Below are 19,092 nucleotides of genomic sequence, written 5' to 3'. Positions count from 1 at the left end.
CAAAAACTCCCAGAAAGAAAAACTGAGTTAAATCAAAATTGACCATTTAACCCAAAATATATCTGCAAATGTCATTACCATTTGTTGAAGAAAATTTCAAACAGCTGGTGAGAAGTGCAGGAATTGAAACTTTTAATCCTATTACTTTAGAACAGAAAGGATAACTTATATTTTGGGGAGGGGGAGGTTGTGAGCAATCCCCTATCACGTAAGGATGAATGCAGCCATCCTACACCTTGTCCAATGTGTACCTAACATCTAAGGAGCACTAATCTATATTCTGCCCTTGAGTTGTCATGAATAGCTATTTTAAGTCAGAGTTCATTTTTTCTGTTTTAAAGATCATTCCAGTCGCAATGTTCCATGAGTATTGTACTCACATCCTCATCCGGCAGGTCATCAGGAAACATTGCTAAGACTTTGGAAAATATTTGCTGAAATCTCTTATCTCCACTATAGGACAGAACTAAGGGCTCTGTTTAAGAAGAGATCACCAGAAAGTCTATATGAAGCACAACCTCTCATTTCCTGATGTATTAATAACATGAGAAGCAAGGGAGGAAACTGGCTTGGCTGTAGTCCATTTAAAACAACATGCCCACAACCATATCACTGCAACACATTCCCTCCAGGTATGGACATTGTGAGATGACTGCTTCAATGAATGGTGTGCCATTATCCTGCAACCAGTGGCGTTAAGGAGGGTTCAGATTTTGCTCTTGTGTATTCTCTAGTGTATGTTGTTGTCAGCAGTTTCTGCACATTGTTTAATGTGGCCAAGCAAGTGCAGCACTGAGTGTGCATCTAAACCACAATGTTGGTCTGGACCCTATAATTAACCCCTTTCACAGGTGTGGGTGAGAAATGAGAAGAGAGCCACAGACAAGAGCTGTGTTCCAAAAGAGATGGAGCCCAGCTCAAAGTGGGTGAGGCCAAAAGCATTCACAGCCACACTGAACATGCATGCAGTAACCAGTAAGATATAGCAATGCATAGTGTCTCCGCCTTTTAAAAGTTTCAGTCTATTAAAATTGTTAAATATTGAATTATTATTAAAGTCTATTTACGTTATTGATTATAAGGAGGGCCCATCTACTGATTGTGTAATTGCCTCACATTATCAGCTGCCATCATTAGAAATTTCTGTTCCAGAAATCCTTGAGCAGACTGGTATTTCACGTAGCTAGAGAGACAAAGCAGCAGGACTTTCTTCAAAGTAGCCATGCTTAGGATCACAGTGTTTTTTATTCTGTCCCTAAGTTTCTGGAACTGATTAACATTTTTCTATACATTCTCATGGCTTAAAAGCAACTTGAGGAAGCTGGAAAAGTTATAACGCTGTCCCAAGATTATCTCAGCTACTTTTTCCAGCTGGGATAGAGCACTCCTTCTTTTCTCTTTTAGTGCCAAAAAAGGAAAACATTTGGATATCCAGATCACTGTTAATTTAAAGGACATCGGCTCAAGTGATCAGTGCTAATCTACTCATGATTTATGGCAGCCAAAAATAGCTTCTATCTTTTGCCATGAGAAACTATCTCTCTTAAGAATAGGGTGGGTTTTTTTGTTACTCAAATTAAATCCCTGGTAGGGATGTTCACGAGCTCACATGCCTTTTGTAAGCTCAGGGACTGATCAAATTGGGTACTTTCCTCCTAAGTCCATCTGAAACCAATGGAATCTGTAGTGGGTTTAAATACTTTTTTGCTCCGTTTTGATCTATTGGTAGACTTAAAATAGGAATAATAATGAGGAATGCAAAACACCAATGCACAAGCAAAGCAGATGTTCTTCTGAAGTGTGTCCTTATCAACAGAACAAGATAAGGAAGCAGGTGATGAAAGACTGACCCTATTGTAAAGCATCAACTAGTAATCATTATTATTATAATTATAATAATTATCATTATAATTATTTACATTTTATGGAGCTTTAAATTTGATTACATTTTATGGAGCTTTAAATTTGATTACATTAACAGGAACTAACCCCCCCCCCCATACGCAATCCACCCTCCCCATGCTCTGTTTCTCTCTCCCAGTAGTAACCAATAAAACCCAACAGCAGGCCACACAAAAGCAATTTTTAATAAAAACCAAGAAGCTCTAAATAACTTGTCCAATGGTTTCCAATCAGATAAAAACAGTTTCATACTTTACCATCAGATGAAGCAACTCTTCGTCATGTGAGGCAGGGTTATTGCCTTCCATCTCTGTGGGATCACGCATTGGACCATTTCAGGACCCAGAGTTTGTGTGGCCCATTCCAGGTTCCCATTCTGATGGTAAACAGCCCAGAACCAGATGGAGAGCCGAAAGGTAAGTCATTCTTCAGCCGTCCACTTCATTACAATTTCCTAGGAACACATTTTCTCCTTCCTTAGTGTAAAAGGTGGTCAAACATAAAGGTTTCTGAACTGAAAAATGAGGGCAATTCCCAGTTTATCATATAATATATAGACTGTTCTCACCCATGCTTATATAGGAGACAGGTTTCAACTTTTCACCCATGTCACACATATGAATAGTTCAATCCTGTGCTCATTTACATGGGAGTAAGTGTGATAGGAGGGATGCGGGTGGCGCTGTGGGTAAAACCTCAGTGCCTAGGACTTGCCGATCGAATCCCCGCGGTGGGGTGAGCTCCCGTCATTCGGTCCCAGCTCCTGCCCACCTAGCTGTTTGAAAGCACTCTTAAGTGCAAGTAGATAAATAGGGACCGCTTTATAGTGGGAAGGTAAACGGCGTTTCCATGTGCTGCGCTGGTGCTGGCTCGCCAGCTGCAGCTTCGTCACGCTGGCCACGTGACCCGGAAGTGTCTTCAGACGGTGCCGGCTCACGGCCTCTAGAGCGAGATGAGCACGCAACCCTAGAGTCGGACACGATTGGCCCGTACGGGCAGGGATACCTTTACCTTTACCTTTTAAGTGTGATTGGAGTCAATGGGCCTTCAAAGTAGGCATGTATAAAATTGCACTGCATGAGAATCAAGTCAATATAAGCCTTATATCAGCCACCCTGCAAATCACTCCTGTATCAAACGCCTGATTAATGGGCCAAAGGTCTCCCATTTGCAAGCCTGTCCTCTTTGTAGACACAATGAAGCAATTGTTTGCATACTAATTAATCAATTTCTAGTCCTTAGGTGTGCTAGGTAGTTGTGTTACACACCTGTGCTTCAGTTACAGTGTCAAATTTAAGTCAACAAGCTCACTTAATCTTTTTTGCTTCCTGTCTGCTACAGAGGAGGACAACTGGGTTTCACCTTGCAATCCAACACCGCTGAAAAGGTTGCATTTTCAGGTACAGTAAATGAGCTTTGCTTTAGTAATAATTCTTCCAGTTCCCACCTGGGTTCAGACGGTAGAAGTGATTGAAGGAGGTGGGCTCTCTCCCTATCTATTTATACCTCCTATGCATTTTTCCATTCCTTTTATGGAAAGTAGCCAGAAAAACCTTTCTGCTTTGTCTGGTTCGATAATCAACTCAATTTAGCACAAAACAATGGCTTGAGCCTGAAACGCCAAGTAGAAGTCATGCTTCTTGAGGCCACATGAAATACAACAGGAAGCATTAACATTCCTGCTGAGGGAAATCACCATGATTCACAGACTTTTGAAGATAAATCTAGGGCTTGTCTAGTCCAGTTTATAACAGGATAACAGCTGTCTTTGGGGAGTGGATGTTAAAGCCGCTCTCTGGGACAGAAGTGCCTGGTAAGAGGCTGCTGTTTGCTTCCAGACACCTGACATGAGTCATTTGGATAAACAAAACCTTTTCACATTGCAAAAGTTGGAACTGAACAGCACCTGCTACTGCACTCCCGTCTCACGGCAGATGAAGCAAAACCAACGAGAGGCTATAGAAATAGAAAAAACACAATGATCCAGTTGTTGCACCTAAAACAATTTTTTTCTGAATTTGGAGGGAAGGGGACTAAGCTATTAGCCACAAGATTAAGAAAGAAAAGAAATAAAACTATCATAACTGCATTAAGACTAAAATGGGAAATGAGATCTTCTCCACAAAACACATGTGAAGAGTTAAAAAAAAAATTCCTGTTTGTAACATTCAAAATCCCCTCCTTCAGAAATGATAAAAAAATTCTTAGTCCAATAAAAATACCAACTGTAAAGGACACAGAGGTAAAACATATGGAAACAGCAGTTACAGAAGAAGAAGTAATAGAAGTAAGAAAAAACCTAAAGGTGGAAATGTCTCCCGGCCCAGACAGACATTCTTCACTATTCTATAAAACATTTAAAGATCTGATAATTCCACATATGACTAAATTGTACAATGACATCTTAGCTGGCAACTCACTGCCAGAAGGTCAAGAACTGTACTAACATGTAAATATCATTCTCTGGTGGAATCTTATAGCCCAATTTCTCTACTTAATCTTGACTATAAAATCTTTACAACAATAATGGTTAACAGAACAAAAGCATTATTGGGAAATACCTCCCACCTGGACCAAGCAGGTTTTGTTCCAGGATGCAAAATTACAGACCCAGTTAGAAAATCACTGAACTTAATATACCACAGCAAGCAGAAAACGTCAACATTAGCCTGTCTATCGTTAGATATATTTAAAGCACTTGATTGTGTAAAACCCAGTTATTTAATTAAAGTGATTAAAAAAGTTTGTTTTTGGCCCAAAATTCATTGGATTATTAGAGAACATTTATGGCACAACATTTGCCACAATTAGGCTAAATAATATAGACTCACAAAAACGTCAAAATGACTGTGGGACAAAGCAAGGGTGCCCACTGTCACCTTTATTATTCGCCATAATCTTGGAACCCTTGGTGATTAGACTGTGCCAAATTCTGGCAGGAAAGGACATAATCAATGAAGAAGAATATATCCCGGGACTGTATGCAGATGTTATTGTTTCACACACATCAGATCCAATCAACACCGGAAAACTGTTTTTAATATTCTTCTTCTTCTTTTATTAATGATTTTCAATTTTATACATTTCAATAATTTTACAATCATTTTAACATTTCAAAACTTGACTTCCTTCCCCCTTTCTGCAATTACTGGTAAATTTAAGGAACTGCAGAAAGAGGGGGAAGGAAGTCAATGTTAAAATGATTGCAAAATTATTGAAATGTCTAAAATAGAAATTCATTAATATAGCAGCAGCAGCAACAACAACAGTTTTCCTGTGTTGATTGGATCTGATGTGATATATTTTTAATATTTTAATATAATAAATAGTTTAATATTTAATATTTTCTGCATATCCAAATTATATTAATTTACTCATTTATTAATCTACTTTAAATATGTACTCTTCTAAAACTGCAGGTTGTTACAATAATCCTGCCAATGTTCTTATCTGTTTACAGTTTATTTGTAAATATTAAATAAACCATTTCCATTCTTTTATAAAATGTTTGTTATCTTGATCTTATTTTTCTTGTAAGTTTTGCCATTTCTGCATATTCCATAAGTTTTTGTATCCATTCTTCTTTCGCTGGGAGTTCTTCTTCTTTCCATTTTTGGGCAAGTAACATTCATGTCGCTGTAGTTGCATACATGAATAAATTTCTATACAGTTTGGGTAGTTCTGTCCCTATTATCCCCAAAAGGAAGGCTTCTGGTTTTTTTACAAACGTTATTTTAAACATCTTTTTCAATTCATTATATATCATTTCCCAGTAAGCTTTAACCTTACTACAAGACCACCACATATGATAGAACCTTCTTTCTCTTTATGTTTCCAACACTTACTTGATTATGATTTATACATTTTTGCCAATTTACTCAGTGTTGTGTATCATCAATATATCATTTTCATATACAGTAATTTTCTTTTAGACCATAGCACACTGTAAATTTTATATCCATATTCAACAATCATTCTCATGCTTCCATATCTATATTATGACCAATATCTATTGCCCAATGGATCATCGAAGATTTTACTTGCTCATCCTTTGTCTCCCATTTCAATAATATCTTATACATTTTAGGCAGCACTTTTACAACACCAGAAAACTGTTGTCTGGAATTGAAGAACTCCAATATTTCTTAAAGTAAATTTTCAAAAATCAGAAGTAATGTTCTTTCATACCCCCCCCCCCAGCTTCAAAAAACCTTCTCTAAAATGTTACAAATCCCAATAGCTTAGAAGCTTCAGCTGCTCAGGTGTTCTGATTACTCACAGTTTAAATAAGTTGCATCAGACAAATTATGGCAAAGTATGGAAAACAATAAACACAGATACGTGGCGCTTGGGAAAAATGAAACTTTCTATTATGGACCAACTGGCCACAACCAAAATAGTTATTGTTCCAAAGTTATTATTTTTATTCCAAACCCTACCAGTGTGGATCCCACCAGCCCACATGTACAAATGGCAAAGAAAAATTAATAAATTCATATTTCAATCAGATTGTTGTTGTTTAGTCGTTTAGTCGTGTCCGCCACTTCGTGACCCCCTGGACCAGAGCACGCCAGGCACTCCTGTCTTCCACTGCCTCCCGCAGTTTGGTCAAACTCATGCTGGTAGCTTCGAGAACACTGTCCAACCATCTTGTCCTCTGTCGTCCCCTTCTCCTTGTGCCCTCCATCTTTCCCAACATCAGGGTCTTTTCCAGGGAGTCTTCTCTTCTCATGAGGTGGCCAAAGTATTGGAGCCTCAATCAGATAGAATGTGCATTAAAAAATATCTGCTGTATCAGCACCCAATTCCTCTTTTAAAAGATAATTTAAATTCCCTACACAGATTCAAAACCCTATTTACTCACACAACTTTTAAAATTTGGACAAAATGGGCAAAGCTCTTTGTCCTGGGCACGTCATTAATGCCAATACACTTTCACCCAATCTTTACAAATAAATATAAAACCTATAACATAGAAGGGTGGAAAGAAAAACAATTATACCTACCTGAAAGATTTTTACAAAAATGGAAGGCCACTGACCGTTAATGAGATACAAACCCAGTTGGGAAATCCCCAAATAACGTGGCTATTAGGACATTTCTAATAAACTCTAAGATTAAAACTGAAGCCATGAGACAATTAACGTCATACGGAAAAATAATAGTAGAAGAAAATATAGCAATGAAAAGATTAATATCATCCCTGTATAAATCAACTATAGAGGCATATTTTCCTGCCTAGAATAATATGCGAGAATGGTGGGAATCAAATTGGGATTTAGAAATTGAGGAAGAGGCATGGAATGGACTGTGGATCAAAGCCCCGTTTAAATCTTTTTTGGCAATGACAAGAGAGAGAGCCCTCAAAATTGCACATGGCTGCTATTTAACACCTAGATGTCTAGCTTGAATAAAACCCAACAGCTCTCCTATGTTTTGGAACATACAGACATATGTGCTGGGAGTATTCAAAAATAGAAAAAGCATGGGGAAATGTCTTTGCAGATATATCTTTGATTACAATGCAGACAGTTCTGATGTCCCCAGAACTGGCACTGCTTAATTTGTACAGTCAGGACTTACCAAGAATTAGAAATAAAGCTCTTATAACCCATTTATCTATCGACTGTGGCAAGAACAACCATAGCCAGAACATGGAAAACATTGCAACTGTTGTCCATGGATAAGTGGTATGAAGCAGTCTGGCAGACAGCTTTGTTGGAAAAGCTAACATGGAAACTGCGGGTAGCAAGAGGCCAAAAGAAAATATCCACTCACTGGGTATGCTCTTAGCTAAGCTTACCCAGGGGCAAGAGTGCCAGCTTGGCCCTGTGACTGTTGGGGCCTGGGACCATGGGTGCCATGCAGCCAGACTTTGTGGGGTGCTCAGGCACCCAGGGCCCCAAAGAGCCAGCACCTATGCCCAGGGGTCTTTGGTGAGGTCTATTATCAAACACATTTTGAAAGTCCTAAATACGCTGTTTCAACTTTATTACCACTCTCTATGTGTTTGTTGACACTCTGACAGAACTCCAATAGGTTTGTGAGGCAGGACTTGCCCTTGCAGAAACCATGCTGGCTCTGCCACCCTGTAGTCAGGTAAAAGTGGTGGGGGTTGCTTAGGCCCTGGTTGCAAGTTCCTTACTGTGGCCCTTCGGAGGTGCCTCCCTTGTGTGTTGCCACTTGCACTGAGTGCACAGGAATGTGCTGGCTGATGCTGGTAGCATGAGGTATTTGTGGCAAGAAATACATTTTTTAAGTAAGGTGTAAGGAGAAGAGAGGGAAGTGGGTGGCACTGTGGGTTAAACCACAGAGCCTAGGACTTGCCGATCAGAAGGTTGGCGGTTCGAATCCCCGCAATGAGGTGAGCTCCTGTTGCTCAGTCCCTGCTCCTGCCAACCTAGCAGTTAAAAAGCACATCAAAGTGCAAGTAGATAAATAGGTACCGCTCCGGTGGGAAGGTAAATGGCGTTTCCGTGTGCTGCTCTGGTTTGCCAGAAGCGGCTAAGTCCTGCTGGCCACATGACCCGGAAGCTGTACGCCGGCTCCCTCGGCCAATAAAGCGAGATGAGTGCCGCAACCCCAGAGTCGTCCTCAACTGGACCTAATGGTCAGGGGTCCCTTTACCCTTTACTAAGGAGGAGAGAAGAAGTGGCAGGATGTCATGGATGCTGAGGAGTAGTGGCACAAGCTTGGGAACCCCAAGGGAAGAAGGCTCAGGGACCACTCACTGTGGTTGGAGGGAAAAGGGGGGACAGTGTGGGAGGGGAAATTGTTGGAAGCAGAAGAGGTAACAGGGTTTAGTGAGCTGGAAGAGGCCATGGAAGAGAGCAGTTCAGACATCGAGGCTGAAGCAGAAGCTGGAGAGGAGGGGGGCCAAGAGGCAGAGTTGAGACAAGCTGCTGAAGAAGCCAGAAAGTCTGCCCCTCCTGCTGCGACCAGGCCCACCCCCACCCCCAGTCTCTCAGAACAGAGAGGAATGAAGCGGGCAGGACAAAGAGGTAAAAGGTGACAGAGCCTCAGATTGAGGAGCGTTAGAGTGTGATAGGAAGGCAGGAACCTTCCATCCTGGTAATTGTCTCATTGGGGCAAGAACTACTGGGAAACGTTGCTGTGATCACTAGGACTGCATTGCTTTGGTTTCTTGAATAAAGAGTTAACTTCACTAACATGGGTGTTTTTATTGCTGACCTACTCCTGACTCTGGCTCCCAACACAGCACAACCCCCAGCCACCTTGTATTTCAGGTAGAAGGGGGGGGGTCTGGGAAGCACCTGGCCTGGGACTTTCACCAGCCTGTCAGTGTCTTTGCTCAGAATGACGGTGTGCACAGGAGGAGATGGGTTGTGTGCTACGTTCTCCCTCCACCTCTGCAGCTGAATGTTTCCCAAAGCCGGTCTTTTGCCATTGCTGAAACCATGACTAAAATCTCTTTGTTGTCCCATGGCTCTTTTCTAGCTCAGAGCAATGTATTTAGAATGTTTGCTTAAAAGCTGAACATAACTTTATTAGTGAAGCTTTTCTGTCAAGGCTGCTGTAATTTGCAAAACACAACTGTGTCCCAGTTGGCTTTAGTTTCAGGAATGGGTTGCACCAAGTACGCTCTTTGTCTGCATCTTTTAAGAAGCCCAACACATGCTCAAGGAACACCATGGCGTGTTCTTACCCTAATTTCACCCTTCCTGATTGCTCATCATCCTTGTTTTCCTTCCAGTCGCCTCTCTCCCCGCTCCCTCCTGCTCCTCTAACCTCATTGTTTTGCCCAGCTAGCTATTGTGTCAAGTTTCCTTGGTTGCGGTAGGCAATACTACAGAATGTGCACACCAAAGCCCAGCTGCGTCTTGCATTCCTAGGCAGCATTATAACCCCACTGCCCTTGTTGTTGAAAAGACTGCAAGCCTGGGACTCTCTCTTAGCTGTGCTCCCAAGTGTTGCCTTTGGACAGGACCAGGGTCACAAGGTCGCTGGTCCTAAACCTGCTGTCACTGTAATGGAATAAAGTGGTCATCATTCTCATTTTTACATTGGCTTCTAATTACGGATGACATCATTCACAAAGAATCCCACAGAATAATGCAATGCAGGAGGGGAACTCACACATAGGGAAACAGGAAGCAGGATTTCAGAATGGAAAAAGCAAACGCGACCCTTTGAATGACTTGCTCAAATTAAGACTGTGAGGCGATTTTGTGCACATTTAGGGTGTGCACGTTAAACTGCATCCCACAAACTACTTTCTCCGTAGTAATCTGCTGGGGGCCACATGTCCACAATCAGCCTTGAAAGCACACTATCAATCCATCTGTGCTATGCTAATTGGCCTGTTGTATTTATGCTACTTCCACTCAGATATCCAACTAAATGAGGGCTTACAGTAAGCAGTCTAGAAACTCAAACCAGAGTTAGTTTGTGTTCTAAATATGCAACAAGCAAGCCATCATCTCAGCTCCAAATTCACTCCCATCTCCATGGTGCAGCAACCTTTGGAGGTGAAGGGATGGCTGTAATTAAGCTTTGCTAATTCAGACATAATTCTGAACCATGGCTTGCAAACCATTCAAACCACTATTCTGCTTTTCCAGACACTGACATGCATAGATTTATTAAGCCAGACGTCATACCAAACCATACCTAAGCTTCTTTAGCTATGAAGCTTGAGTACCTGTATCTTCCCTCTCATGGGACAAAACGTATTTCAGAGGAGGCAGTTTGATTAAACCAGGAACCCTACTGGGGATGGATGACAGCCCTCCCATCCACATCCTGTCCTGAGAGCAGCTTTCCACAACGATTTTGAGTTGAATTATAGAATCATAGAATTGTAGAATTGGAAGGGACCCCGATGATCATCTAGTCCAACCCCCTGCAAGGCAGGAGTATGCAGTTGTCCCCATATGGGGATCAAACCTGCAATCTTGGCATTATCAGCACCACACTCTAACCAACTGAGCTATCCAGTTAGTGGATTGATCAGTGCATGACTGGAGCCTGCAAACCGCTTTGCATCCAAGTGTTTCTGAGCAGAGCTCTGATGCCCTGGTACCTAAGGTTCTTTGGTTCCTCCTTTCCTTAAGGGGTATTGCCAAGATGAGAAACATTCTGGAAGAAATGCATAAAGGTAAAGGTAAAGGGACCCCTGACCATTAGGTCCAGTCGTGGCCGACTCTGGGGTTGCGGTGCTCATCTCACTTTATTGGCCGAGGGAGCCGGCGTACAGCTTCCGGGTCATGTGGCCAGCATGACTAAGCCGCTTCTGGTGAACCAGAGCAGTGCACGGAAACGCCGTTTACCTTCCCGCCAGAGCAGTACCTATTTATCTACTTGCACTTTGACGTGCTTTCGAACTGCTAGGTTGGCAGGAGCAGGGACCGAGCAACGGGAGCTCACCCCGTCGCAGGGATTCGAACCGCCGACCTTCTGATCAGCAAGTCCTAGGCTCTGTGGTTTAACCCACAGCGCCACCCAACCCACAACGCCACCCGGAAGAAATGCATAGGACTCCCCATTCCCAGCTACTGTTGCGGTCTTGAGGTCAATAGCCATGAGAACTGCATGGATCCTTCAAATACAGAGGCAATATACCTCACGAGCACCAGAAGATAGGAAAGCACAACAGCCTTGTTTGTATGCTTCCAGAGGTATTTGGCTGGCTACTGTTGGAAACTGTAAAATGGGCTTGAGGGACCTAGTTGGTCTGACCCAGCAAGACTGCTCCTACATTCTTCTTATATTTCCTTATCAATAGGAACCTGCTGACATTATAAAGATCCAATAAGTTATCTTTATTATATATCTTTTTTTTTTGTAATGTGCAACCTTTTTAAATATACATTTTGGAATATGATACATCAAAGTCCTACAATTTATCGTTTAATGGTCCTTGTGCAATCTAGTATTTAAACATTTATAAAGACATTTATTTCCCAAGTAAAAGAGTCACTTAATAATATCACAAACAAAGTCGAGACTTCCTAGAAATCACTGCAAAGTCATTGAAAAGCACCAGCTCTTTATAGTATGGTTTTTAAGGCACATTATAAATATTTTTCAGCTTTTCCTACATAAAATTCTGATTTGTTCACACATAGACTACAGTATATTCTTCTCTTCACAGTTCAGAGAATTCATTTGAATAAAGACTGTGTCCGTCGCACACACACACACACAAACACACACACACACACACACACACACACACACACACACACACACTGCCACAAATTCAACAGGCTTAATAGTGCAACATAGCAAAACATAAAGAGAATACACCATTTAATATATCCTCTTTACACAAAATAGACAACGATTCTGAATTTAAGCAAATTGTCCACTGATGGGCATATTCACTTTTATTGCCCTTATTCATGAGAGTTTCTGTGTTGATTATCAGCTTACAGCCTTCAGCAGAAATCCACTCACTCCAGCATAAGTTTGCTGCCAACACCCCCAAAACCATGGGAGAGCATTAAGCATTACATTTCTCCCATGAAGCCAATAGGTCTTTAACAGCATAGTCATATGCAGAGTTCAATGAGATTTACTTCCAGATAAGGGGATATAGGATTACATCTGCAATCCCTTAGCTTTGGCTTTATTGTGCCTTGGCTTTTACACATCCTAATTTTTCACTTCTAGACCTGAAAAATGCCTTCTAGATTCAACATCATCTTGCAACTAATTTTCACAGGGAGAAATAACAGATACATTTTTCGTGGTGGGCGTCCCTTAAAACAAGAGGCACACAGAACTGAAAGGTTGCAGAAATGTACATGACATTTGCTAGTACATATCTGTGATTTAGTCTACTGTGGTCAAACCAAATATCTATGTGAAAGATATATCCACACAAAGCTGGACTCTAAGGAAAGTTTTGCCAGCACTTTAGTAAAAATGAGGCTAAGAGCATACATGTTCACCAGTAGAGAACTGGAATATCAAACACCAGAGAAACAACTTTCATAACACCATGTGACTTCCCCTCAAAAACTAGACTTTTAAATGGAGTTACCGTAATACACATGTCCAACTACAAACCTTCAAGAAATGGGCATGCATGTATGAACTGAAAAATTAGGCATTTAAAATCACAAAGGTACACTGAAGAGAAATTTGTTTTAGAAGAGTCCTATATTTGATGTTGAAGGCATTCATAACCATGCAGATATAAAGAGGTTTTGCTTCGTACAATATTTGATTAAGTTTACTAGCAAACCAAAATCAGAAACCATGGATGGAAGTGAATTTATAGACCATGGTTTAAATAAGGGTGCCCATGGTGTTTGGATTGACAGTTCTATAGTTGCAGCAAGTTTCTTCACTTCCAGAGGCCACTAAATGCAAAAACTAGAGTACTGAGAAGAAAGAAAATTGCACTGGAAAAGCTGCTCCATACTATGTTTTGGAGGTGATGTCTGACTTGAATCAACGACTCAGCAAGCCATTCTAGATTTTGGCTCCTTCTATTCACGACTTGTTCTGAAATGTGGTTGACCTGCCTATTCCATTACAAAGGGAGGATGTTCTTCGTAATGAGAAAATGCAGTGTTCCTGCCAAGTGTAAAACAATATTGGAAAGTAATGGCAATTGTGAAAGGCAGCAAAGTCACCAATTTTTACATTACTTTTGAGAAACCATTAAACACTGTAGGCCCATGTCAGTTTTTTAGACTCTCACTTTCCCTGGGAGTAAAACACCATTGAACTCAATGAGGCTTTTTTTTTAGTATAGGACTGCACTGTAAGTCTTTTAGCTGGCCCTAAATCATAATCTATTTAGTATCAAGATAAAAATCAAGCTCTCCTTTTGAACACACACACACACAAACACACCAGACTATCAATTTACAGTACTATGAAGCTTAAGTGACCTGAGGTCATGGCACTTAAAAAGAACTGTCAAACACAGAAGACGACAGTATTTGAGGAACTAATGGTGTAAAAAATATTTTTTTTATAGATTTTTAAAATTCACTCTGTAACTTGTGTCTACTTTTCTTGATAAGATTATATCATGTGGATCAACTTAATTTTTTTTTTTTAAAAAAAAGGTGAGACCACCTCAGTGGCGTAGCGTGGGGGGTGCAGGGGGGGCCGGCCGCACCGGGCGCAACATCTGGGGGTTAGGGAAATCCACGGGTTAGGGGGCGCAAATCGATGGGTTAGGGGGCGCAAATTACTTGCCTTGCCCCGGGTGCTGATAACCCACACTACGCCACTGGACCACCTAGGCTCCTCTGCATTAAAATTCTACATCAGCTTTGGAGGGGGCTGTTTATAAAGCAAAACATTATTTAATTCCCTGCAATATTGATTGTAGAAAACAGATACGAGAATTAAAAGCCCATAGTTCAATTAGCTATTCACTACTTAAAACATTTGACAGTAAGAAAATATATCTCCTTTATCTTTCACAGCTGATAAAAAGGCACTACTCCATTTCACCCAGAAGACTTTTCTGCAGATCACCTTACGGTGCAATACTGTGCATGTTTACTCAGAAATAAGCCCAGCAGAGCTCAGTGGGACTTACTCCCAAGTGGGTGTGCACAGGATTGCAGCCTTAGTGCATGTTTTTGGAAATATGGCATAGGAAAGAGAGGCAAAGCTGCTGAGAGTTCCAGGGGTTGAACCAGGAACTACAGGGTCTGCTGCTGGGATGTAGTTTAGCAGCCAGTCTGGATGCTCTGTGGGGCCACTTTGTGCTGCCCTAGATGGCCCTGGCCTGGTACCAGCCCTAAAGCCAGCTCCAATTTCTATTTTGAAAATCGTCATATCACAAATCCCTAAAATAAATACTTTTTTTTTTTTTTAAAAGGAAGTACAGGTTGTGTGGGGGTTGCATTCTGGGTCATTGTGTGTCTCAGCGGTCACACGTAAGCCTGTTCCACCCTCTTCTAGGGCCAAAAACAATGTGTGGGTTGGCGGTCGCACGTCTATCGGATGCGCACAAAATGATCACCACCTGTACAGTATATTATCTTGATGTTTGAACTTGAGTTCCTTCAGCGTGAAACATAGCCAGCTGAACTCAGAGTTCAGTTTTTCAAATAAAGTTTTCTACAAAATCTGGCCACGTTTAAACATTCTCTTTTAAAAAATATACATACATAGAGTCTATATAATTCACATTCTTTCTCATGTGTTCCCCTCACTCAAGTCAAGACTCACAGCTGAGTTTCCTCTTGCTCCCGGGGTGGGTGGGGAGACTGTGAAAAGATGCCAACTTTTAAAGTTTAGGACGCTGCACAGGTTTCAGCCTGTGGGGAAAACGAGAACTCTGAACCCGTCTTGCTGCTGCTGACCTGTGTGAGCTTGTGCATTAAGCGGCCATTTCTTCTTTTGAGTGTTCCCAAAATCAGATTCCTGCTTGTTAATGTGAATTCACTGGTTCGTACCTAGTGTCAGTATAGTAACTTGTATTAAAATGCGCTTGATCGTCACTTGCATTCTTGCTTGCCCGCAGAGGCCAGGTAACTCCTGGCGAGAAAGAGTCAAGGGTTAACATGTCCCTGCCTTCCAGAGGTGTGTAGTGTCCTTGCCAAGGCCCTCAAGGCACACTGGACCTAAGCTGAGGCGTTTCTCCGATAACAAAATCCGATTTTGTTTGTTCGTATTCCCAAGGAGGGAGCATTTCATCTGAAGAATGTCCTGACATCATAACAGCAAGGGTTGGGTCACCTGTTGTGGCAAAGGAATTGGAAGTCAGAATACAGTTATGTCTTAAATGAATACCAGCTACAGCTTGGGTCATCTTACATAGCAATCTTGGTTCCCTTAAAGCAGTGCTGCTTTCGAGGTACATGAAATAAACGTGGAGATCGCCTATCCCAGGGGTAGGCAACCTAAGGCCTGGGGGTTGGATCACCTTCTTAATCCGGCCCCCAGACGGTCCAGGAATCAGTGTGTTTTACATGAGTAGAATGTGTCCTTTTATTTAAAATGCATCTCTGGGTTATTTGTGGGGCATAGGAATGCATTCATTTTTATTTTTATTTTCAAAATATAGTCCGGCCCACCACATGGTCTGAGGCACGGTGGACCGGCCCACGGCTGAAAAAAGGCAGCTGACCCCTGGAATATCCAGTGAAGTTATGAAAGGTCCATACTACAAGGAGAGCTCTGAATAGCTTTTATTGTGGCGCCACCAAGTGGACATTTAACTGATTCTACCAATATATATTTTAAAATGCAATCCTTTCTATACAGTACATACATTTGGGGCATAATCCAGTCCACCAGGCCATAGCACTCATGAGCTGAGAATTTCTAGGTGCTCAGCAGAACCCTGTCTCCCACCTGTGTGCAGGTAACAGGCAGGTGGGATAGGTCTGGGTGCACTTCTTATATATCCACCCAGCCCTCCCCCTTGCCTTGATAAACGTTACTCATTCTCTAGCGCCATGGGCCACTTCCACCAAATGGAGATGCATCCCTCCCATTCACCCAAATGTCTCTTGTGCCTGTGTGCCGAGTAGGAAAGCAGGACTCTCATGCACCCCGGGGAACCCTCTGCATGTGGATGTGCTCACAAATAATGGATCGTGCCTTTCTCCCTCCCTCTCTGGTTATTATTTAAAATGTCGGTACTGTATCTAGTTGGGACAAATGTTTCTATTCCAACAAACTGTACAGCATTAGGACTTGTAGAAAACCCAAACTTTGGGGGAACATCCTCTGTGTTGTCCTACATGCTAAGAACTCCCCAGATATGCCTCTGTCAGCCCACCCATGCACACACACCTTATCAGCCCCCAAACCTATTATCAGCCCCAACAACTCAACAAAAACAGCACTTCAGGAGGAAGACAGAACACACACAGAGAGATTTTTGCCTCATCAGTGGGCCTGCTCTGCTCTGTGGGGTAGAGCTGTCCCTTGCATTCGCGAGAAAAGCCTACTCTACAGTTGTGTGACTGACATATATTTAAGAAAACAGAGAAGCATAACCATATACAAATCTACATTCAAAACCTGCACTTCTTTTGCTTCAAAACAGAAAATATGCTAGAGATGACAGAAAGATCAAAAGGAGGCAGAGAATGTAAAGAAGAGTTTGGATTTCCTTTGTTCCTATGGAATTGCTAGAATTACTGAATCAAAGGTGATCGCTGAAGCGGATGTGATCACTTGTGATCACCATTAGGATCCCCAAACGTCTAAAAGACGGCCATTTGGCTTTCTAGTGCAGGATTCCTCCTTGAGAAGTTCAAAAGAAAAGTAAGAGAAAAAGATGAAACCTCGAAAGTGAGAAAATAGCTGTCTGCAGAAGTGCCTTAAATATTACTTACATGTGTGTTGATTCTGGGAGGAAACTTCGAGACCGCTCCTCAGGACCATCTACTTGCAAAAAGGAATCTACAGATCTATTGCTGAGTCGAATGGGAGCAATCCGCTGGAAGTTGTTTGGAGAATAAGGTATCTGCACTCTGGCCCGTTGGGATGGCACCACCATCTCTTCTCCGGAGAGCCAAGGCGAAAACCTCATGGTGGAGTTTTGTTCGATATCAGCTGAAAATACTGGATTATCAATGCCTATAAAAAGTCAGGGAGTGACAAATTCAGTTGTTAAGTAAACAGGCAATAAGTTCACTGGCATGCAACAATCTCCACCCAATTGGCTAAGAACACAGAATTGTGCTGGGCTGATTGCAGAGGTGGTTCATCTTCATGTAGTTTAACAAACTGAGATCTCCCTTATTGCAAAGAGCAAAGCCTCCAGCTTCCTTCACCCCTTTCCTCTGTAGGACAATATTATATCTACTGCATCACATTATGCCAAGGATACTTTTCATTCAGAGTCACATTCATGGAGGCTACTAACAGACCACATAGAATGATCACAGAATCATGGAATTGTAGAGATGGAAGGGACCCCGAGGGTCATCTACTCCAACCCCCTGCAATGCAGGAATCTCAACTAGATCATACATGACAGATGGCCATCCAACCCGTACTTAAAAACCTCCAAGGAAAGAGAGTTCACCACCTCTCTTAGCAACACAGAACTTCATGATTAACCCACATCAAAAAATTTGCTACCACTCTGTAGTATTTTTCTCTCCATTGTAGCCTGAAGCACTATTTCATCATGCCAATGAGAGAGTTGAAAGTGATTACTGAAAAAACAGTTCCGCATTGTAATTCTAATGCACAATTTTGCAATTTCATGATGAATTTAAACCCTTCCCGCAAAACCCTGTCCCCTCCAGAAAACTCAGAAAACTTAGTTTTGCAGTATGGAGAATGAGGTTTAATGTGTGTGACGTTTTTAAAGGGTTTTAAGCAATCAGACTGCATTTAAATTGGATTTCAAATTTAGGAAATTAATCAAATTTTGAATCTGTGCAAATTCTCATTTTAGCACCAGTTATGGTGTCCTTAATCCTCAGTCTGTTGTTAATTATTCCATAATCCCCAGTCTGTTGTTAATTAACTATAGTTAATTATGTTAGATAGCATCATGATAAAAATCAAGATATGCTTTTATAACATTGCAGAGGTGAAATCGCGCCATTCATATCCTTACCACTTGTATCTGTGAAGTTCTGCTTGGTGACATTAGCAAGGAATTCTATTGCTCTCCCTGTCTGTAGATTGTCATAATCATTCTCCTCTGGTTCAGAAAACTCAATTTCTGGAAGAAAACAATATTAATTTACAGTACAGTCTTATACAGTAGTGCAAACTGAGGCATTCTTTTTTTAAAAAAAAAAAAACCCTCACCCACTGCTGGAAGTTTGGCTAATTAAACAATCTATGGTGACAGCAGTCACGAAATTAAAAGATGCCTGCTTCTTGGGAGAAAAGCAATGACAAACCTAGACAGCATCTTAAAAAGCAGAGGCATCACCTTGCCAACAAAGGTCCGTATAGTTAAAGCTATGGTTTTCCCAGTAGTGATGTATGGAAGTGAGAGCTGGACCATAAAGAAGGCTGATCGCTGAAGAACTGATGCTTTTGAATTCTGGTGCTGGAGGAGACTCAAGAGTCCCATGGACTGCAAAAAGATCCAACCTCTCCATTCTGTAGGAAATCAGCCCTGAGTGCTCACTGGAAGGACAGATCCTGAAGCTGAGGCTCCAAGACTTTGGCCACCTCATGAGAAGAGAAGACTCCCTGGAAAAGACCCTGATGTTGGGAAAGATGGAGGGCACAAGAATAAGGGGATGACAGAAGACAAGATGGTTGGAC

The 19,092-nt window shown here is 41.6% G+C and overlaps 1 protein-coding gene and 1 long non-coding RNA gene across 4 annotated transcripts in view; both read right to left on the bottom strand.

Moving 5' to 3' along the window:
- Positions 1-10,810: 10,810 nt before the first annotated feature.
- Positions 10,811-14,598, bottom strand: LOC309327769. The gene is made up of 3 exons (XR_014150643.1): positions 14,126-14,598; positions 11,382-13,959; positions 10,811-11,001 (listed from the first exon to the last, which is right to left on the bottom strand). It is a non-coding gene; the product is annotated as an uncharacterized lncRNA (long non-coding RNA).
- Positions 14,599-14,604: 6 nt separating this feature from the next.
- The window catches only part of SLC9A3 (solute carrier family 9 member A3), a gene marked incomplete at its 3' end in the record, with an annotated part of 109,426 nt that continues 104,938 nt past the window's right edge, over positions 14,605-19,092 (bottom strand). For 2 of the 3 annotated variants that reach the window (XM_081837219.1, XM_081837217.1), the window contains exons 15-17: positions 18,428-18,535; positions 17,190-17,433; positions 14,605-15,579 (exon numbers count right to left, since the gene is read on the bottom strand). In XM_081837219.1, coding sequence (XP_081693345.1) covers positions 15,576-15,579; positions 17,190-17,433; positions 18,428-18,535 — 356 coding nt within the window. Of the gene's footprint in view, positions 15,580-17,185; positions 17,434-18,427; positions 18,536-19,092 lie in introns of those variants that run through there. The other variant, XM_081837218.1, reaches the window with a different exon arrangement.

The sequence above is a fragment of the Podarcis erhardii genome (genome assembly GCF_964252035.2).
Source record: "Podarcis erhardii genome assembly, chromosome: 13".
Taxonomy (NCBI): Eukaryota; Metazoa; Chordata; class Lepidosauria; order Squamata; family Lacertidae; genus Podarcis; species Podarcis erhardii.
This window is presented reverse-complemented; position numbering and strand designations above follow the sequence as displayed.